The 18,428-nt window shown below is 56.9% G+C and overlaps 9 protein-coding genes across 9 annotated transcripts; 4 read left to right on the top strand and 5 right to left on the bottom strand.

Moving 5' to 3' along the window:
- The first annotated feature begins 582 nt into the window (after positions 1-582).
- JDV02_006064 (3-oxoacyl-[acyl-carrier-protein] reductase) lies at positions 583-1,831 on the top strand. The gene is made up of 3 exons (XM_047987417.1): positions 583-1,381; positions 1,448-1,616; positions 1,674-1,831. Exons 1-3 carry the CDS (start codon positions 1,055-1,057, stop codon positions 1,805-1,807), a joined length of 630 nt encoding a protein of 209 aa, XP_047843402.1. The 5' UTR covers positions 583-1,054; the 3' UTR covers positions 1,808-1,831.
- UBA2 (E1 ubiquitin-activating enzyme) lies at positions 1,800-5,026 on the bottom strand. The gene is made up of 8 exons (XM_047987416.1): positions 4,496-5,026; positions 4,242-4,412; positions 3,825-4,186; positions 3,709-3,770; positions 3,074-3,654; positions 2,763-3,024; positions 2,620-2,704; positions 1,800-2,566 (listed from the first exon to the last, which is right to left on the bottom strand). The coding sequence occupies exons 1-8, from the start codon at positions 4,871-4,873 to the stop codon at positions 2,287-2,289; spliced, it is 2,181 nt and encodes a 726-aa protein (XP_047843401.1). The 5' UTR covers positions 4,874-5,026; the 3' UTR covers positions 1,800-2,286.
- A 426-nt stretch (positions 5,027-5,452) lies between these two features.
- Positions 5,453-7,306, top strand: JDV02_006062 (uncharacterized protein). Its single transcript, XM_047987415.1, has 4 exons — positions 5,453-6,284; positions 6,339-6,493; positions 6,549-6,909; positions 6,965-7,306. The coding sequence occupies exons 1-4, from the start codon at positions 5,873-5,875 to the stop codon at positions 7,135-7,137; spliced, it is 1,101 nt and encodes a 366-aa protein (XP_047843400.1). The 5' UTR covers positions 5,453-5,872; the 3' UTR covers positions 7,138-7,306.
- Positions 7,162-8,182, bottom strand: JDV02_006061 (uncharacterized protein). Its single transcript, XM_047987414.1, has 2 exons — positions 7,557-8,182; positions 7,162-7,495 (listed from the first exon to the last, which is right to left on the bottom strand). The coding sequence occupies exons 1-2, from the start codon at positions 8,013-8,015 to the stop codon at positions 7,325-7,327; spliced, it is 630 nt and encodes a 209-aa protein (XP_047843399.1). The 5' UTR covers positions 8,016-8,182; the 3' UTR covers positions 7,162-7,324.
- A 775-nt stretch (positions 8,183-8,957) lies between these two features.
- On the bottom strand, positions 8,958-10,140 carry rec14 (Ski complex subunit Rec14; the record flags this gene model as incomplete). Its single annotated transcript, XM_047987413.1, has 4 exons — positions 10,100-10,140; positions 10,010-10,046; positions 9,384-9,929; positions 8,958-9,328 (listed from the first exon to the last, which is right to left on the bottom strand). The coding sequence occupies exons 1-4, from the start codon at positions 10,100-10,102 to the stop codon at positions 8,958-8,960; spliced, it is 957 nt and encodes a 318-aa protein (XP_047843398.1). The 5' UTR covers positions 10,103-10,140.
- A 227-nt stretch (positions 10,141-10,367) lies between these two features.
- JDV02_006059 (uncharacterized protein) lies at positions 10,368-11,226 on the bottom strand. The gene is made up of 2 exons (XM_047987412.1): positions 10,650-11,226; positions 10,368-10,586 (listed from the first exon to the last, which is right to left on the bottom strand). Exons 1-2 carry the CDS (start codon positions 10,981-10,983, stop codon positions 10,537-10,539), a joined length of 384 nt encoding a protein of 127 aa, XP_047843397.1. The 5' UTR covers positions 10,984-11,226; the 3' UTR covers positions 10,368-10,536.
- A 282-nt stretch (positions 11,227-11,508) lies between these two features.
- Positions 11,509-13,602, top strand: CDC10 (cell division control protein). The gene is made up of 3 exons (XM_047987411.1): positions 11,509-11,886; positions 11,988-12,550; positions 12,604-13,602. Exons 1-3 carry the CDS (start codon positions 11,766-11,768, stop codon positions 12,937-12,939), a joined length of 1,020 nt encoding a protein of 339 aa, XP_047843396.1. The 5' UTR covers positions 11,509-11,765; the 3' UTR covers positions 12,940-13,602.
- GUK1 (Guanylate kinase) lies at positions 13,306-14,613 on the bottom strand. Its single transcript, XM_047987410.1, has 3 exons — positions 14,451-14,613; positions 13,994-14,310; positions 13,306-13,923 (listed from the first exon to the last, which is right to left on the bottom strand). The coding sequence occupies exons 1-3, from the start codon at positions 14,554-14,556 to the stop codon at positions 13,663-13,665; spliced, it is 684 nt and encodes a 227-aa protein (XP_047843395.1). The 5' UTR covers positions 14,557-14,613; the 3' UTR covers positions 13,306-13,662.
- Positions 14,614-15,927: 1,314 nt separating this feature from the next.
- Positions 15,928-18,297, top strand: GAS4 (Glycolipid anchored surface protein 4 precursor). Its single transcript, XM_047987409.1, has 3 exons — positions 15,928-16,600; positions 16,693-16,992; positions 17,044-18,297. Exons 1-3 carry the CDS (start codon positions 16,595-16,597, stop codon positions 18,181-18,183), a joined length of 1,446 nt encoding a protein of 481 aa, XP_047843394.1. The 5' UTR covers positions 15,928-16,594; the 3' UTR covers positions 18,184-18,297.
- Positions 18,298-18,428: the final 131 nt, after the last annotated feature.

Below are 18,428 nucleotides of genomic sequence, written 5' to 3'. Positions count from 1 at the left end.
GACTGCCCGCAGTTGGGAATTTAGCGTGTCGCTCCAGGTACAGACAGCGGTACAGGCAGGCACAGAGCCCACTGTAACTATGTACGTTAGGCACTACATAAGAGGTTGGCATGCCTCGGCTGCCCGCCAAGACGCTCCCGCTGCCAGTGGCTCCCCGGCTCCCAAACGACCAGACCCACGATTGCAGCAGCTGCCCGTGCCGTCATGAAGCAACTCGGACCGGGTAACATTGACGGGCAACGCATACGTGACGTCGCGAGCGAGAACGAGCAATTAAGTTACTTCGTAGGTGGTTGTCGTCTGCGGCCTCTCCCAATAGCTCGAACCACCCAAGACCAGTAATGGCTGAGCGGAACATGCGACGTAGTGGCTACGCTCAGTATCAGTATGTATTGTAGCGTGTACGAAGTATGCAGGCATGCAGGCAGGTCCTCGTACGTTGAACCCAGCCAGCATGTCGTGCACGCCGACCCCTGCATCTTGCTCACTGTCAGTGCCGGTATCAGTGTCAATATAGGTAGTGCCCCCTTGTGGTTTTGATACCTAGGTTAGTGCTCTATAAAAATAGGCTCTTTTGTGCCCCTTGAACTGTACCAAGCTCCAAGAGCGACACTCATTCTTGGCACAAGCTAAGAGGCGCATTGGCAGGCACGACTCGCGGGTGGACTCAGCGCTCTGATATATACCTTAGTACCTACCATGGACAACCGGACAATGCATCGGCTACTACCTTGATAGTAACGTTAGTAGCTGCCTTGATAGAGCATGTATCAAGTAACACCTGGTGCAACAGACAGGCAAGCATTCTGGGACGGATGTATGACGACTGACGACGGCACTTGCTACTACTAATTGAATGCCAGTGCCCCACACGCCATGACTTCTCTAATAAAAGCTCCCTCATCAGTGACACACCACACGACACGACACGCGTCGGGGTTCGGGTTGCAACTCACCAGCGACCAGAAACCAATTCAGTTCGCGAGAGCCACCGACCCCGTCCTCGCGGCTCGCCCTTCATCGCCGGGCACCCGGCACCCCACCCACGGTCGCAATGACGCCCCTGAGCCTCGCGGGCAAGCACTGCGCCGTCGTAGGCGGGACCGGCCACATCGGCTTCCATATAGCCAAGGCTTTCGCCTCCCGCGGCGCCGTCGTCACCGTCCTCGGCCGCTCCGCCCTCGAGGCCCGCCCCAAGCTCGAGCCCAAGCTGGTCCCGTACTCGCCGCCGCCGCCGGCCCCGTCCTCGGACGATGCTCCTGCTCCGCGGTCGTCGCCGCCAGAGCCGCTGCCGGCGTCGCACCGCTTCCTGCGCCTGGACCTCTCGGACCCGGCCAACATTAAAACCGTCTTTTACGAGAACAACCCCGCGGGCGCAGAGGTATATATCAATGTCCCCCATCCCCGGACTGCAATTCCTTTTCCATGGCTCATACATGTTCTCTAGAAATTTGGTGACAGGCATGTCGGGCCGCTCGATATTCTCGTTAACTGTGCGGGAATCGCGCAGACCACCCTGCTCAGCCGGACCTCTAATGCGGAGCTCGCCTCTATCATCGACACGAATCTGCTCGCACCGATGCTGGTGTGCAAGAATGCCAGACTAAGGCGGAATGGTGCGGAGAATCACTCCCCGGCCATGTAGCCCTTGCTCTCGCCTGACAAACCTGTAGGATGCATCATCAACGTCTCGAGCCTCATGGCCAACAGGGCTGAACTCGGCGTTACAGCCTATGCAGCTTCCAAAGCTGGCCTAATTGGTGCGTGCGAAAAACATACATATGAATCATTCATCATTGCTACATGACAACATGGCTATCCTCATCCTCCCATCCTCCAATCCTATTTGTACATGTGTATAGCAGCTCGCTAACTCGCGCCTTCTAGGCTTCACGCGAGCTCTTTGCCGCGAAATGGTCGCCAAATCTATCCGCGTCAATGCCCTCCTACCAGGATGGGTCGAGAGTACCATGTGGGATAGTGAGTACCCATCCCCAACAGTGCCCGTTGTTGCTCCTTGCCCCATGCTTCTTCACATGAAACTATCCCCTCAAGACATGCAGGTCAAGCTGATGCGTTGCCTCCCAGACCTGCAGCCGGGTATTCGCAACGATTATCTTCAGAAAATACCTCTCCATCGCGCTGCCGATCCCGCGGAGGTTGCCGATGCGGCCATCTTCCTGGCCTCAAATGGCTATGCAAACAACTGCGTCCTCAATCTCGACGGGGGCCTGAGCGCAGCCTGAGCACCCAATTAATCCTCCGTTATGTCACAGCGCCATCTGATTAGTCGTCAATGACGATGGCGCCACCGGCGTCCTCGACAAGGACGACATCGTCCATCGCCGAGTCGCCCGTTTTGGCCTTCTTGCTTGGCTGATTGTCGTCTCCCTGATGGGCTCTCTTGAGACCCTTTTGCTCAATCTCAACCACATCGTCAAGAGAATGCTTTCCATTCTGAGCGGTGCCGTTGGCTTCCGGTGGGAAAGCCTGCTTAGCTTTCCGAGGGATGTCTGGATGATTCGTCCACGAAGACTTGACCGGCTTTTCGTCATCACCAGAGGTCCTATTTATTTGTTAGCTCGGCCACCACGCTTGAGCGTTTTTCAGAGGGCATACTCTTCCTGAATGTCAATGACAACGTTGACGAACGGCTCATCGTCATCCTCGTCCATGACGGTCAGGAAGCTTGAGCCATTGACGCCTGGAACCCGTGAGCCCATGGACCTTATGTGGGGGGTGAAAGTATGCCGCCAACTTACCAAGCTTAGAGAGCTTCTTCGGGAGGTTATCCGTTTCATCCGCGTCGTACAAGATACCAACTTCATTGCTGACGACAAAATCCTTCCCACCGAAGCCGAGCTTGTCTTTGACGATATACTCAACCACGTCGTTAAGCGTTGCGCGATTGAAGTCAACGATGATGCCCGTATTGAAAACACCACAAACCGGGCAGTCGGGATTGGGATTTCGAGACTTGTCGGGGGCCAACAACCTCGCGGGAGCAAAAGGCGTCAGGAATACCTGCGAGAAATTAGCATGGAGGGCAGCAGCCTGGGCTGAAAACACTCACCTCCTTCGAGTGACCGTAGTCTCCTTTCAACACCTTGAAGGATTCCAGGACGCAGAGACCTGCCACGATGGCGTTGGTAGTTGCAATGGCCGGAATGATATTTCCCGCCATCTGCTTAATGTCAAACCGAGACTTGCGGTCGATGCCGAATATTGTTGAACGAATGTTCGCGCTAGAGGCGACGAAATCGAGTGTGTCCTCGTCGTCTTTGTCAAATGTGATGATGGGTTCCGCCGCTGAGGGTTCCTTGGCCGTCTTGAGCTGCAGCATCCGCTTGCTAAGCCGATCCAGACTATCCTTGAATACGACCAGGCTTTCCTCGAGCGACCACACCTTCTGGTCGTCCTTCAGGACTTCGTCCCTTGCGGACAGCACATCACTTGCCTGAGACAGCAGCGTCTCGTACTTGAGCGGCTCAGGCCGGCGGCGTGACTTCCACATATCCTCCACAGATCGCAGGCGCTCAATGTCGGCGTCAAAGACTTTGTCGAACAGTAGCTGGGCGAAAGCGTCCGTCCCGACGGCTTCTCGAATCTTCTTGAGCTGCTCAGACTCCTTTTTGAGCTCTGCAATCTCTTTTGCTGTTGGTGGATCAGCAACTCGTCGCGATCTCTGGCCGGCAAGCTTCGACATACCGTTGTCTGCATCAGCTGAGTGATCGAATGCCGACTCGTCCTCGCTGGCACCGAATATCTCGCTACGATCTGATTAGCATTTTGTACGGAGCTTAGCAGAGGCAGAGGCCACGCACTTCAAGAGGTAGCTCTTGCCCCAAACAATGCAGTGAATGGGCTGACTTGGCGTGCTCCGAATCGTGCAGACGGGGAAGGTCTTTGGAGTCTCCTTGGGGCTGCAGTCATAACAGGCCGTAAGGCCCTTCTTGATCACCTGAACCTGGCCGTTGAAGCCAGTGGTGCCACTCTCGATTAAAGGCACACCAGCCGCGAGGCACATCTTGTTCACATGTCGCCTTGCCTCGAGATTGTCGAGGGCGTTGAAGACTATCTTGAATGCTCGGAACCATGACACCGTGAACTCGGAGTCCTTGATATTCGCGTGATGGGCGACGATCTGGGCGTTGGGATTGAACTTTTGCGCTGCTTCCTTGGCAACCTGGGAGCACTGTCAGCTGGTCTGACCAACGTCCAAAAGACGGAAGGCAACTCACCAAGGCCTTGGACTTCTTTATGTGCTCCTGGCGGAAAAGAAACTGGCGATTGAGGTTGGACAGGTCAATCGTGTCCAAATCCACGACGTGAATTTCGCCAAAGCCGCTAAGAACCAGGTTCTTGAGCAGCTCGCACCCGATGCCGCCGGCGCCGACCATGAGAACGCGAGCCTGTGGGGGGGTTGATGTCAATTCGATCCGACCGACGAGAGCAGACGCCGGTGGGCGATGCGCTCTGGGATTCGGAGACGCACCTGTTTCACCGACGAGTTCAGAGACGCGCCAAGCGATTGATGGTTGTATCTGTCGCGCGCCATGACTCTCGGCCGTTGCTGAAGAGGCGGCTTTGGTGTATTGCTCGTACTTGTGCTCTCGCTCGACGGGGGTTGGGGTTGCGGCTGCTGCGATGGCTGCTTTTCCTCTCGTGGCTGCTGTTGCAGAAGGTCTGAGGAGGGGGACGTGGTCGTGGCAGCGAGCGCGGTTTTGTCTGTGGTCGTGTTCACGGTTGCTGGAGCAGCAACTGCGTTATTATCGATGTCGGCTGGGACAGCTGCGAAAGCCGGCGCGGCAGTCGCGGCTGTGGGAGCCGCAGCTGCGGGCTTTGAGCCCTCTGCGACGTCCTCCGACTCCATCGCCTGCTATTGGTCGTCGAATTGGACGGGGAACGAGGGTGCCAGCGAGCTGTTGTGCGATCGAGGAGGGAGAGATGATGGGAGGGTGCTGGAGAGGCGAAGACAACGGCTCTGAAAGCCGCTGGGAAAGTGCAATGATGATGAACAAGGAAGGCTGCGGCTGATGCATCGCAAGCTCGCGCGACCAATTGCATGAGGTCAGCGGCTCAGGGATCCGGCATCCGGGCCAGTGCGGCAGACAGCCTTAAGGGCATCCCATTGGCCGCCTCGCGATTGACTTCTCCAGTGGGGCATCATATGCGGGCGCCGGCCCTGGGTGGTTGTTTGCAGCTGGGGCACGCCCGGGCGCACAGCACAGCTGCAGGCACCCCCCGAGTCCCTACTGCCGAGTCGTCTCGATGCGCAGGTGCCTGGGCAGGCAGGCTGCAAGGCCCGCAGTGGCACAGGCCCATAGCCAGCAGTGGGCAGATGTGACGACGTACCAAGACAGTCACCCAAGCTGCCGGTCCAGAAGTTCCTGCAGTTCCTGATGGATCCACGACGGGTGCGAAGGCGATGAAACCCGTAGAGAGGGTGGTCTGTCTTAAGGGGCCACGCGGGAGCAATGCGTCGATCACGCTTCATTGGTAAATCGTTGTAGCGAAACCAATACCTGCCTGCAAAGGACCTCATTCTTGGTTGAAGCCAGGATTAGAAGCCGTTGCCACATAGCCCAGCCCAAATTCGGGTACGGGGCTGAGCGTCTCACTGAGCGTGCCAAACGACCGCCCGCTGCAGCCAGTAGACTCCTGCAAAACTCATCAAATTCAGAGGGAAGGCACAGCACGACCGCCAGGTACTCATCTGCGCCAATCCGAAGCAGTGGCCACCCTGCAAGCTCTATAATCTGCAGGCTGTGATTGAAGTAGCCAGACTCAACGTTGAGGGCCAGAGTGTCAGGCAGACATCGCCATTTGTCTGACCCGCCGCGGGACGAGGGGCGATACGAGCAACTGCACCATGTTAGACGACGAGGCGGACCCCGAGCTCCTGGCTCTCTTGCGCCAACACCTTCAAGGCAAGCCGGTCGTCGAGGCCGAGCCCGAGACGGGCGTCCTCGAGAGCGCCGAATTCGTCTACGATCATGGCATCGACGTCGCCATCGACATGCGGGCAACCAAGAACGCCGCTGAGAGCATCTATAAGCAGATGCAGGAGAAGAGCTTTTCGACAGCCTCCTGGTCGGAGCATGAGCTGCACCCCAAGGCCAAGGATGAGGCAACCGTCGCCTTCATCTTCACCATGGACCTGCTCAACTTTTCGTTTTGGTCCGAGCTGCCCGACGACGAGAGATTTGCCATTGAGTACCGGGGGAAGAGATGGACTGGGTACTGGAGCCTCGTCGCCGCGATGCAAAGAGCTCTGGATGACGGTGGGTCTCCCCGAAGCTCATGCATCGGCCTCAACTTCTAATATTAGAGTGCAGGCATTCCGATCACCGATCCGCACTTTTGGCACAGCGAGGATGAGTGCAACCTTGAGTCGCTGCGACACATCTTTCGCTCTTGCACGGAAGAGGAGATGCCGCTGCTAAGTGAGCGCCTTGACTGCTTGAGAGAGAGCGGTCAGGTTCTTTACGAGGTACACACACCCTTTTGCTCGTCCTTTCTGTGACAAGGGATCTGACCCTTACCAGCGGTATGAATGTTCCATTACCAGTCTTGTCGAGGCGGCCGACGGCTCTGCAGCCCGCCTGGTCAATATCCTGGCCCGAGATTTCTCGTGCTTCCGGGACGAGCATTCCTTTACGGGGAGGGAAAAGCCCATAAGACTGCTGAAGCGGGCCCAGATCCTCGTAGCCGATCTCTGGGCCTGTTTCCAAGGCGACTCGTACGGCACGTTTCGCGACATCGACAAAATTACCATGTTTGCCGACTACCGGGTGCCACAGATACTAATCTCCGTCGGCGCGCTCTACTGCAGCCCCTCTGTGGCTACGGCTATCAAGGATAGGCAGCTGCTAAAGAGCGGTAGCAGCTGGGAAGTACAACTGAGAGGTAAGCGACGGTGGTGTTCGAGCAATAACAAACGACCGCTGATTCGTGTCCTTAGCATGCAGTATCTGGTGCGTCGAACTCATACGGAGAGAAATCCGGAGGCACCATCCCGACACAAACGTAAATGCCATCCTGATAGACTTTTTCCTGTACGACAAGATGAAGGAACTAGAAGCAGAGGGGAAAGAGGCGTTCCCTCATCATCGGACGAGAAGCATTTGGTACTAGAAAGAACAGCAACTGGTTTCAATAGTCTCGTAGCCACTAAGTGTATGGCCAAATAGGGTGTATTTCACGTCACTTTCGTACAAATTCCGCTGTGTGTAGCAAGCGGATACAAGCCAAGCCCAAAACGCCGGAGCTCAAAACCCATCGTGAAGCAAAAGTGAAAGGAAAGCACGCATGTCGAACAATATCATGCACCAACTGCAATCGAGTTCAAGATGTGATCAATCTGCGCCGTCTCGACCTCCTTGGTGCCCTTGCGATCCTCCTTCATCAGCACAGCAAGCACCTCGATCGGAGGGTTGAGACCAAGGCGCTCTGCCCTCTGCCAGCGCTTCATGCGACCGATTCCCACGCAAGGCTTGATGAATGCTGTCAGCGACTTATACTTTCACTTTCAACGATCGTCGACAAATGCTTACCCCGTATTGAGAGCTCACGTCAAAGTACCGCAGCACCTTCTCGCTCGTGTCGACCCCCTCTTGGTGTACTCGCGACGCCTTGCGTTGGCTCTCCACGTCCCTCCAATACTTGTTGATCTGCGCATCGGTGATCTTCTCCGCCCGAATCTCGGCTTCGGACCTTTGCGGCTCATCGTCGTGCTGCTGCTGTTGTGGCGCCTCAACCTCGGGCTCGTCTTCTTCGGCGGCTAGTACGTCAGGGACGCTGACGTCCTCGACCTCTTCCTCGGCCGGGGAGGCTGCCGGTTCCGGTTCCGGCTCGGAGACCTTGGCAACCGCGGGGGCGGCGACAGCGTTCTTCTTCGCCGCGTCTCTGGGCACGCTCTTGGTAACTCGATTGGAGAAGCTGATGGTCGACTGACCCTTTGTCGGGCCGGGGCGTGCGCGAGCACCGCCGGTGGAGCGTCGGGTGGTCGGCATGGTGGACGAGTAAAGGCTGTGTCAGGCAAAGGCGGCGGATAATGCACTGCGATCTATATCTCGATAAATGTTTAAGAGTTGTTCAAGGGTAAGTTGCGTTGCATGAAGGCGTTAGTTGTGCATTGACGTTAACGGATTCCTGCGGCTGAGGGCTGGCTGGGGCTCACTGTGGCCTATGACGGAAGAAGCGACACAGGGCCTTTGGCGGGGCAACGCGACATTGGAACGACGTCACGTGACCGACACATCGACTCATCATGCGCAGCGTTCACGAAGTTCACCATGTCATGCACTAGCCCAATAGTCTGCAAGATGGGTGTATCGAGAATGAGCCGATTGACCTTGGAGAATACTGCCAAAAAGAGCCACGGCTTGTCATATTCCAGCCCGTTTATTCTCCATCGACCAGGTGGCGTCCTCGGCTCAGAACCAAAATCCTCTTAACAGACTCCTCGTCCCGACGGCGTTTTTTGCATCGGATAGCACAATGGCGAGAGCAGGGAGCATTGCTTTGACCAAATGTACAAAGGTAGTTCTATAGATCAGTATTCAGTCCGAGTATTCTACGCGGGCCCGTATCTGAGCCCATCCGCCCTCGCCATAACTATTCTTGTTACCCGAACGTGTCGAAGTATGGTGCGAACACAAGTCGTGGCGAAAGCTAAGAGTTCAAAGGGTATATGATCCTGATGAGCATGACAAAGAATGAAGAGAACACCCAAAAATGCCGGTTGGCAGGTGAACTCTGCTCCCATCGCATTACGATTCAGAAAGTCGGATGACTGATGGAAATGAATAGCGCACGTGGGTTCCTCAAGACTACATGGATAGCACGCAAGAATAATGTAGCTTGTCTAGAGCGGGTGCATGGTGTAACCGCCCCTTGGCTCGATGACAGCACTTTTTTGCATACCAAAATCCTGCAACCCTTCCGCCGCCGGCTCAACCCCCAGTCGCCTCTCTGTAGAACGACAAGCTCCTGTTGGCCCCGGCTGTACAAAACATCTCACCCTTTCCCGTCTTCGGCAGCCATTTCACGGCCCAGAGAGCCTTGTCCGTCTCGCTGTGAGTCGCGACACAGGCACTGCGCTCGACGGACCACACCTTGACCTTGCCGTCCATCGAGCCGGTCAGAAGAAACTCTCCCGTGTCGCTCCAGTCGAGCGAGGTGATCCAAGACGAGTGACCTGTCAGGTTGCCCACATGCTCGCCGTGCTTCATGTCGTAGAGAGCGATTATGCCCGCGTCGCCAGCGGCGGCGAGGCGCGTGCTGCCTGGCGAGAAAGAAACTGCTCGAACTGGTTTCGCAAGGCCTAGGGGAGAAAGGTTGGCCTGTAGTCTGAGTATTTTGCAAGATGATAAGCTTACCTGTCAATGAGTACAGAATTCGCCCAGTATCGTTGTTGAAAATGTAGACGGCGCCACTCTGGTGACCGCTGGCGGTGTATTTGCCGTCTCTGCTGAGGTCGACGGACATTCCGAAGCTTCCAGAGCCGGCACTACCAGTCTCGTACTCCTGAACCTTGGACCTCTTTTCGCTGCGGATGTCCCAGACATTTATCCGCCCGTCGTTGGTCGTGGTGGCGAGGTAGCCGCCATCTTCGCTCAGTGCCAGCGCCCACACCTCGCCAGGCTTCGCCGACGACCCTGCGAGTTCACCGTCGCTGCGCCAGTCACCCGTGTCCTGGTCCAGCAACCAGAGCTTGACCTCTCCGCCGAAGCCGGCGCTGGCGGCGACCTTTCCGTTCCTCGACGTGCAGACGTGGTGGCAGCCCAGCTTGTGGGCGTCGGAAATCGACTGCCTCAGCGGAAATGCGGGGTTTGTGGTGTCATGCACGAGCAGCGTCGACGAGCCGCTCGCTGAGAGAACGGCCCTTGGTGTCGTCGCCAGGCAGAAGATGTCTGTGATGTGGGCTGCGGGTGACGGGCTAGGTCAGCTTGAGGAACGACGCTGCGGACTGCACCGCGGGGTAAGGAAGGGTTCGGGGTCTGACCATTGTCCACTGTGTGCGTGGTCAGATATTGTTTAGACTTTTTAATTTGGTCAGCGTTTGGTCATTTGCTAAGTGCGTAGGAGCATCTACCATGGCGGCTTGTCCGCTGCGTGCGGCGGATGTTGTTGCTGTGATGGTTGAGAAGGACAGAGCGTTACCTGTAGTGGGGTTTTTCAACGTCACGATCTTGAGCAGCGCGTGCAAGCTCGCCGCCTCCCTGACCGACGTCACAAACTCACGATTCGATAGCGGCGGGCCATTTCAGGCCATTCATGGAATTGAGACTCGTGGCAAATTACTTGCAGCAGTAAGACGTTCAGGAGTTGTTCCACTGTCATTCTTGGAGGCAATTGTAGCGTCACGGGTTGGTACGTCTCAATTCCTCGACGCATCGTTCCTCCACATATATAAACAATGATTTACAAAGGACCGAGCTAAACGCCAACCAAATGCATGAACTGACACAGACATGATATACACAGAATTTCTGTTACAAGACCAGAGTCCCTTTCTCCGCCATCAAAATCCTAGAATGGCTTGTCCGTGGGATAGTCCTCGCGCCATATCCTCTTCATGTCTAGATATATGTCAGCAATTGGATAATACATGGTTTCGCGCCTTTGAAGCCATCAAGTCGTACCTTCAAGACATCTTTGGCACAAGCGGTGCGTCCTCTTAGTCTCGCCGCAGCCGGGACACTTGCACAGGCTGTTGACGTCCTTGAGCGCCTTGCCAGCCATTTGCCTGTGTCGCTTTCGGGAATGGGACACCTTGTTCTTCGGTACTGCGCGAAGCACTGATTCCCAGATGTCATCGAGGGTGGGCAGGCTGAGGCTGACCCCAGGGATGGCGATAGCGAGGGACGGCAGAAAGCTTGGGCTGACGAGCTGGCTGTAGAGCGTCGCCCATCTTGAGGTAGCGAGGACCCTTGGAGGCGACAGCCGAGAGACGATCGAAGTCGCCATTGCGGCCATTGTGAACGGTATTCTTCTCGAGGTTTGTCTATCGACTTCGGCGCGACTCAGGGTCGTCCCGGACGGGCTGCAAATCTCGTGCGGGCGGCGATATCGTGCCTGGAAGCGGCAGAGCGGGCGGCTCAATCGGTTCGTAAATACGCAGCGGCTCGCGAGCTACCGTGGTGGCGACGGTCGATGTGCAATCAGCTGCGACGCAGTGTCGCGAGGCGTCGTTTCGTTTTTTGATGCCACTGTCTCAACGGCAAATTCGCGTGACGGACCTTCATCCAAAAGTCTGCCCGCGAGCTTCCACGGAGCCACAGCACCGACCAATCACCGGCGCACAACGCACGGACTGTGGGTTGGCCAATGGCCAGCTCCAAAAGCAAGTGCCCAAGGCCCGCTCCTTCCCCCCTTTCTCGGTCCCTGCACCTGCCTGGAGAGCGAAATTATGGCTGGCAATTGGCAGGGGCGGGGCGACGCTGGCCAACTTGGCTTGCGCCCCAGGTCCTGAGCCAAAAAGTCACCCCTTCTTTGGCCCGACCTGTCCTGACCTCGTCGGCGCCGCGCTCCTCCCAAGAACCTCAACTCTCGTTTGCCATCCCCAACCCGACTACACCCGTTGCGTCTGCATCCCTTTACGTCTCGTTGCGTGCGAGTCTTCTCCCTCGTCCGGCAGGCCTAGCTCAGCTTCTTTTTCTTGGAACCGGGCAGAGATAAGGCATCTCAGCTTCACCAATTCGCAACCCCTTTCGTGGTCTCCTTTAGCCGGTCCGCCCCCCCATCGCCCGACAGTCAAGATGGCCACCATGCCTGCGAGCACTATTGTCCCCAAGAGCCACGTCGGTTTCGACAGCATCACGTCTCAGATTGAGAAGAAGCTGTTGAAGCGTGGTTTCCAGTTCAATGTCATCTGCGTTGGTATGTTCGACGACTCAGGCGACCCGAATGGGCATCGTGCTCCGCCCACCCCCCGCCGACTCTTGCCTGGGCTGCCTTGGCTGACATTCTGACTCTTGCAGGCCAGACTGGTCTGGGCAAGTCGACTCTGATCAACACCATCTTTGCTTCGCACCTCATCGACTCCAAGGGTCGCCTGCAGCCCGAGGAGCCCATCCGCTCCACCACCGAGATCCAGGCTGTGTCCCACATCATCGAGGAGAATGGCGTCCGACTGAGGCTCAACATTGTCGACACTCCCGGTTATGGCGATCTTGTCAACAACGACCGATGCTGGGACCCCATCGTCAAGTACATTAAGGACCAGCACTCTGCGTATCTGCGAAAGGAACTCACTGCCCAGCGCGAGCGCTATATCCAGGACACTCGCATCCACTGCTGCCTGTTCTTCATCCAGCCCTCCGGTCACTCCCTGAAGCCCATTGACATTGTTGTCCTCAAGAAGCTCTCAGATGTCGTCAATGTCGTGCCCGTTATTGCCAAGGCCGACACCCTCACCGTGGAGGAGCGTCGGGACTTCAAGGAGCGCATCAAGGAGGAGTTCGCCTTCCATAACCTCAAGATGTTCCCGTATGACAATGAGGAGTTCGATGACGAGGAGCGTGCGCTGAATGGTCAGATCAAGGTATGCGGCGACCTGCTCTGCTGACTGCCTTGTTCGAGTCTAATGTATCGCAGAGCCTCGTGCCTTTCGCCGTTGTCGGGTCGGAGAAGTCCATCATTGTCGACGGAAAGCAGGTTCGCGGCCGCCAGAACCGATGGGGCGTCATCAACGTCGAAGACGAGAACCACTGCGAATTCGTCTACCTGCGCAACTTCCTGCTCCGAACACACCTCCAGGATCTCATTGAGACGACCTCTCAGACTCACTACGAGACTTTCCGTGCCAAGCAGCTGCTGGCCCTGAAGGAGAGCAGCGCACACGGCGGTGGTGCTAGCAGCCGACCCATCAGCCCCGCTGCTGATCGGGAGCTGAGCCGCAACTCGCAACGAATGGCCATGAACGGGTACTAGGCAGATGTTTGTTATTGATGCTTGTTCTTGCGAGGGAGCAATGGCGTCGCTGGACGGCTAGGGGGGGAGTGCACCAGACCGTTTTCCCAACGAGAAATCGACATCTGTCACTGGTCATGCGGGGCAGATGGCAGTAATATACCAGGTCTGGGAAGGGAGACCATTTTTTCCGTGGCAATCCGACTCATGACTGGTCTGAAAAGCCTTTTCTTCGACGAGCCATGGTGGAGAGAGCACCTAGGCGGATCATGCGCAGTCAAGGCGACAAGGCTGGCTGACTGGCGGCAAGGAGAGCATGGCCAGTGTGTTGAGCGGATTTGTTTGAGCCGGGTTCAGTGGCTTTCTGGGGTCTGCCGCATTACAGTGGTTGGCTGTACGTTGTTTGCACGCGATTCAATTTGTCTTTAGTAGCCCATGAAGCCCACGAGGCTCTTCTTTACCATTTCTCCCTATCTTATAATCAGGCCTCTTAGCTCGCGCTCGCATACGATCAGAGTCTGTTGTCACGTCGTACAGAGTGGTTACATGCAGAGCACGGATGAAGAGGGGACAAGACCTCCACGTAGGCACCTCGTAATGGGAGTTATCTGCGCCTGTTTTGCTCCCAATGTGCCTAAACTAACGCAGAAGAAAGCTGCGGTGTTCGCTTCAAATATTCTGAATGGCCGCCATATGCGAACCTATAGCATCGTCTATCTAGTTGGTCATATTATCATGATTCATTCAGGCGTCGAGAGGCTTGTATACAAAGTCCTCAAGCTGCTTGTAAGCCTTCTCGAGATTGTCGTTGACGATGATGATGTCGTGAACACCGGGGGTCTTGGAGTATTCGAGCTCGTTCTTGGCCTGGGCCAGGCGCTTCTGGATGCTCTCCTCAGTTTCAGTACCGCGTCCGCGGAGGCGCGCCTCGAGGATGTCGCAATCGGGCGGCGCGATGAAGACGAAGCGAGCCGGAACGTCGGACTGCTTAATTTGTTTCACGCCCTGGGCACGCGGGCGCGTCAGTATGGTGGGCACGAGCACGGGGTCAAGGGGAGGCCTTTAGCGGACGGACCTCCATTTCGATGTCCAGCACCACGACCTTGCCCTTGCGGGTCTGCTCCTCAATGGTCATCTTGCTTGTGCCGTAGCGGTTGCCGCTAAACTTCGCGTGCTCGACGAAGCCGTCGCGGGAGATGAGGTCCTCGAAGTGCTCCATGGGGACGAAGTGATAGTGGACGCCATGCTGCTCGCCGTCGCGCGGGGCGCGCGTGGTGTGCGACACGGAGAGGGTGAAGGTGTCGGGGTGGCGCTGGAAGAGCAGGTTGTAGAGGGTTCCCTTGCCGACGCCGGACGGGCCTGAGACGACAATGGGGCGGTTGTCAGGGGGAACTGCGCGCACGGGTGTCAGCGGGCTCGTTGGCTCTCTCTTTCTGTTTCTCTTTCTCTCGAGGCGTTGTTTCAGAGGGATTGTTTAAGGACGTTGGGTAACGTTGGGTAGGTGGGAGAAGGGAAGGGGGGGAGCGGCGTACGGGTTGCCATTCTACGAAGGAAGCGAGGGGTCGGAGACCGGATGAATGGCGCGACGGAGCTGGTAAGGCAAGGAAGAATTGCGACCGTCGAGAAACGAGGGGGCATGGGCGAGGGGAATGGCGTCAATCGTGGTTCACGATGTAAGGAAAGTGCTAATGGAACGAAAGAACACTTTTGGGGGACCTTCTGCGGCTCTGGTGGCGGGGCAGACGATGCTCGGTGGTGGGCACGCAAAAAGCGGGACACTGGCGCAGTGGCGCTACCTGCTCAGTATGAAAGGCGGTGGGAGACCTTGCTGCTGGTGAGCGGGTGTCCCTGTGGGCAGATCAGATGGATCAGTTCGCGGCCGCACAGGTGGCGCTCCCCAGGCCGTCCACGGGACTGACCTAGGTACTGCCCCTGTCCTTCCCAGCGCCCAGTCCCTCCAGCACGGCGCACTTGACCAACAGGCCTGCCTCGTCCAATTTCCCGCGATGGCGGTATGAGCACGGTAAGGATAAATTCTGGCAAGGGAAATGCGTAGTGCCTGTGCTCGTCGTCTTGTTTTTCTCCGCAATAGCTACACGATACTAGCTACCGGGCCTCATGGCGTGTTTATGTAGTATGTGCAACAGAGGATATGATGCATGGTAGGAGTAGGGGCAAACGAACGCTGGCGCAAGCACATCTCCATCTCAAGGTACGTAGGTTTCGGATTGAGGGGGACGGAGCGGGTTCTGTGGGTGGTGAACCATTCACGTCATTGGGGTGAATGGACTCAAGGTGGACAAGACGGGTTCGACGGCCATAATAACTAGGGGACTGGGGCCGAAGTGCTTTGACTTGCGAAGGCCGTGGGTCGTCCTTGGCACGATGAGGGCCGGGCATGACACGTTTGATGGCCACGGAAAATCGGTCAGTTGGGCAGATACGACGGCATGGGTCCTCGGAGCAGCTCTGGGACGGTGACCCTGAGAACTGATTGATGATGAGCACCAATGTCTTGGGTAGGTACTTCGTGCATCGGCCAGGAATGGAGAGGGCTAGGCCAGTTTCCGCAGTCCAGCCATCTGACCCCGTCCGTCTGCATTCGTTGTCGTCTTCAGGACGCTGCAGGCAGGGACGCCATCGCGGTGATACAAGGATTAGCGACGTTCGTCTCCCATCTCACCTCTGGTAGGGCAGCGCGCCACGCCGAGGAGTCGAGATGCTGGCACGCGCGTGGATGGATGAATGGTTCCTGACGCTAGACCTGCGGGAGAGTCGGCCGAACTGCCTGGAAAAGGCGCCGACCGTTGCGGCAGGGCCCACCAGATTGGTCTGGGCGGGGGGGGGGGGGGAGAAGGCTTTTTGGTGTGGGTGGTGATGCGGGCTGCAAGATTGACAGGGGGGGTTCCAACTGTCGAGTGGATTTTGGGGGGGGGGACCTGCAGGGCCAAGGGCCTCCTCATGGGTGGAATCCCCGGCCCACGTTTCGCAGGGACCAAAACGCCCAAGCGACGACCTAACTTGAAGAGTGAGTGAATGAGTGAGTGAGCGAGTGACGGACGACGGCCTTGTGTGGCCTGGGCCCGAGTCGGCGCCATCGTCACCTGCCTCTGGTATCCGTACCTGACAGTACCTTAGTGGTACAGTAGTAGGTTACATCTATCGTTAGTACCTTACTTACAGTAGCCAGTCGCGGTGGTACTCCTACCTACCGTACCTGTACGCACTCAACACCAGCGGCGCCCACTCGGCTGCGCTTCTACTTCTTCTTCCTCTTCTCCTCCTCCTCCTCCGCTCGCGTCGCGCTGTTTCCACACCGCGAAGCCTTCTTCCTGCGCTCCTTCCTTTAGGATATTCGCTTCTTGTCGCTCCTTCAGATATTCGACTGGCCCGCGCGCTCGTTCGCTCACACTCTCTAGCTCTCTCCTTCTCTCCCTGCGTTTTGTCTCTCGCCGGGCGCCGCGCCTCTTTCGCAAGCTACAATCTTCTTCCCCAGTAATCCAGGCAGTGACAACTTGACAAGTCGACGTTCAACACGCGTATCGCGAACCCGCCTAGGCGACTCGCCCAATCGCCTCTTCGCTTCGCCGCCGAGGCCCTGCAGCGCGACGTAACCTCAATCCTCTTTTTGTCGATCCCTACAAAGTAACTTAGTTGCTTGTCCCGTCTGTCAGCCATGCTTGTAAGTGCTTCCCCCAGGTTGGGGGCTGTTCATCCCCACCATTGCATCGTCGCCAAGTGATGCACATCTACTGATCGGCCGCCCTTCAACAGTTCAAATCCCTCGTCGTGGCGCTTGCCGCCACGCTGGTCACCGCCGTGCCCTCGCTCGAGGTCAAGGGCACCGACTTTGTCAACCCCGACACGGGCAAGAAGTTCCAGATCGTCGGTATTGCTTACCAGCCGGGCGGCAGCGCTGGCTACGACCCCAAGACCGGCAAGGATCCTCTCAGTCATGCCGACACCTGCTTGCGCGACGCTGCCCTGATGCAGGTCATCGGCGTCAACACTATCCGTGTCTACAACCTGGACCCCTACATCAACCATGACGAGTGCGCCAGCATCTTCAACGCTGTAAGTGACTAGTGGAGAAGTCCCCGTCGGTCTGGCTGACTTTGTCTGCAGGCCGGCATTTACATGATCATTGATGTCAACTCTCCCCTCGTTGGGGAGGCTATCACCTCGTTCGAGCCTTGGACGAGTTACTACGCCGCCTACCTGAACCACACCTTTGCCGTCGTCGAGGCCTTCTCCAACTATCCCAACACACTGCTCTACTTCTCCGGCAACGAGGTCATCAACAACCTTGACTCGGCCAAGGACGTGCCCCCGTACCTCCGCGCCGTCACCCGCGACATCAAGAACTACATCAAGAAGAATATTAAGCGCGCGATCCCCGTCGGCTACTCCGCCGCCGATGTCCGCGATGTTCTTTGGGATACCTGGAACTATATGCAGTGCGCCGAGAAGGGTGAGGACGATGACATGAGCCGTGTCGACATCTTCGCCCTCAACTCGTACAGCTGGTGCGGCCCGAAGGCGACCTACGAAAGCTCCACCTTCAAGGAGTTGACCGACAAATTCAAGGCCACGTCCGTGCCCGTCTTCTTCAGTGAGTACGGCTGCAACACGCCGCAGCCTCGCTACTGGAACGAGACGCTCGCCATCTACGGAGACAAGATGACGCCCGTCTTCTCTGGCGGCGTCGTCTACCAATGGACCGAGGAGGAGAACAATTACGGCCTGGTCGAGGTCAAGGACGATACCCTCACCATAATGGATGACTACAACCGCCTCAAGGCGCGGTGGGCCGGTATCGACTGGAAGACTGTCCAGGCACAGAGCCCCAGCAACAAAAAGGCATCGCCGCCGGAATGCGAGAGCAACCTCATCCTGGAGAAAGGCTTCCACAGCAACTTCACTTTGCCCGATCTTCCCCCTAAGGCTCAAGGACTCATTGACAACGGCATCAAGCCCAAGCCTAGCGGCAAGATTGTCAAGGTCTCAGACTACAACGTCAAGCTGACGGTCAAGGACAAAAGCGGCAAGACTCTTTCTGATCTCAAGGTTGTTCCTCTCAAGGACGACGAGTTCAATTGGGCCGGTAAGAACAAGGCCGAGACTGGCAGCGCCAGCAACTCGGACAACAGCACCGGCGGCGGGGACAACGGCAAGAGCAAGGACAAGGACAGCGCTGCCTTCTTATCTCGCCCCATGATGTGGGCTGTGGCGCTGCCCTTGGCTGTCATGATGATATTTGCTTGAGCTTGACTTGACTTAATGGTTGTGGCAAGGGAAGATGGGGCATGCTTCTTGTAGATGTTGTGCTCTAGTTCCGTAGATATCGCATTTAAGAATGACGCCGTGCTTTGAACTGCCTATATCCCACCCGTAACTCGCACTGGCCCGCCGGCTTGAACAAGATCCTGGGCTCTTTTACCGACCTTGCGAATATGTAGACCAGCCCTGGCTGTGAGGTGCACCGTAATTTTCCACACTATGAATATCAG

This window comes from Purpureocillium takamizusanense, chromosome 5 (assembly GCF_022605165.1).
Source record: "Purpureocillium takamizusanense chromosome 5, complete sequence".
Lineage (NCBI taxonomy): Eukaryota > Fungi > Ascomycota > Sordariomycetes > Hypocreales > Ophiocordycipitaceae > Purpureocillium > Purpureocillium takamizusanense.
This window is presented reverse-complemented; position numbering and strand designations above follow the sequence as displayed.

Bases quoted from the DNA above. Each gene is read 5' to 3' on its own strand.
- JDV02_006064 (XM_047987417.1), top strand. From the start codon at position 1,055: ATGACGCCCCTGAGCCTCGCGGGCAAGCACTGCGCCGTCGTAGGCGGG. The intron at 1,382-1,447 runs GTATATATCAAT...CATGTTCTCTAG, and splicing joins ACAACCCCGCGGGCGCAGAG to AAATTTGGTGACAGGCATGT. The intron at 1,617-1,673 runs GTGCGGAGAATC...ACAAACCTGTAG, and splicing joins TGCCAGACTAAGGCGGAATG to GATGCATCATCAACGTCTCG.
- UBA2 (XM_047987416.1), bottom strand. From the start codon at position 4,873: ATGGAGTCGGAGGACGTCGCAGAGGGCTCAAAGCCCGCAGCTGCGGCT. The intron at 4,413-4,495 runs GTGCGTCTCCGA...ACCCCCCCACAG, and splicing joins TGAACTCGTCGGTGAAACAG to GCTCGCGTTCTCATGGTCGG. The intron at 2,567-2,619 runs GTATGCCCTCTG...ACAAATAAATAG, and splicing joins GTCATTGACATTCAGGAAGA to GACCTCTGGTGATGACGAAA.
- JDV02_006062 (XM_047987415.1), top strand. From the start codon at position 5,873: ATGTTAGACGACGAGGCGGACCCCGAGCTCCTGGCTCTCTTGCGCCAA. The intron at 6,285-6,338 runs GTGGGTCTCCCC...ATTAGAGTGCAG, and splicing joins GCAAAGAGCTCTGGATGACG to GCATTCCGATCACCGATCCG. The intron at 6,910-6,964 runs GTAAGCGACGGT...TCGTGTCCTTAG, and splicing joins CTGGGAAGTACAACTGAGAG to CATGCAGTATCTGGTGCGTC.
- JDV02_006061 (XM_047987414.1), bottom strand. From the start codon at position 8,015: ATGCCGACCACCCGACGCTCCACCGGCGGTGCTCGCGCACGCCCCGGC. The intron at 7,496-7,556 runs GTAAGCATTTGT...GCATTCATCAAG, and splicing joins ACGTGAGCTCTCAATACGGG to CCTTGCGTGGGAATCGGTCG.
- JDV02_006059 (XM_047987412.1), bottom strand. From the start codon at position 10,983: ATGGCCGCAATGGCGACTTCGATCGTCTCTCGGCTGTCGCCTCCAAGG. The intron at 10,587-10,649 runs GTACGACTTGAT...ACATATATCTAG, and splicing joins GTGCCAAAGATGTCTTGAAG to ACATGAAGAGGATATGGCGC.
- CDC10 (XM_047987411.1), top strand. From the start codon at position 11,766: ATGGCCACCATGCCTGCGAGCACTATTGTCCCCAAGAGCCACGTCGGT. The intron at 11,887-11,987 runs GTATGTTCGACG...TGACTCTTGCAG, and splicing joins GTTCAATGTCATCTGCGTTG to GCCAGACTGGTCTGGGCAAG. The intron at 12,551-12,603 runs GTATGCGGCGAC...AATGTATCGCAG, and splicing joins CGCTGAATGGTCAGATCAAG to AGCCTCGTGCCTTTCGCCGT.
- GUK1 (XM_047987410.1), bottom strand. From the start codon at position 14,556: ATGCCCCCTCGTTTCTCGACGGTCGCAATTCTTCCTTGCCTTACCAGC. The intron at 14,311-14,450 runs GTACGCCGCTCC...CCGTGCGCGCAG, and splicing joins CCTTCGTAGAATGGCAACCC to TTCCCCCTGACAACCGCCCC. The intron at 13,924-13,993 runs GTCCGTCCGCTA...CCGCGTGCCCAG, and splicing joins TGCTGGACATCGAAATGGAG to GGCGTGAAACAAATTAAGCA.
- GAS4 (XM_047987409.1), top strand. The intron at 16,993-17,043 runs GTAAGTGACTAG...CTTTGTCTGCAG, and splicing joins GCGCCAGCATCTTCAACGCT to GCCGGCATTTACATGATCAT.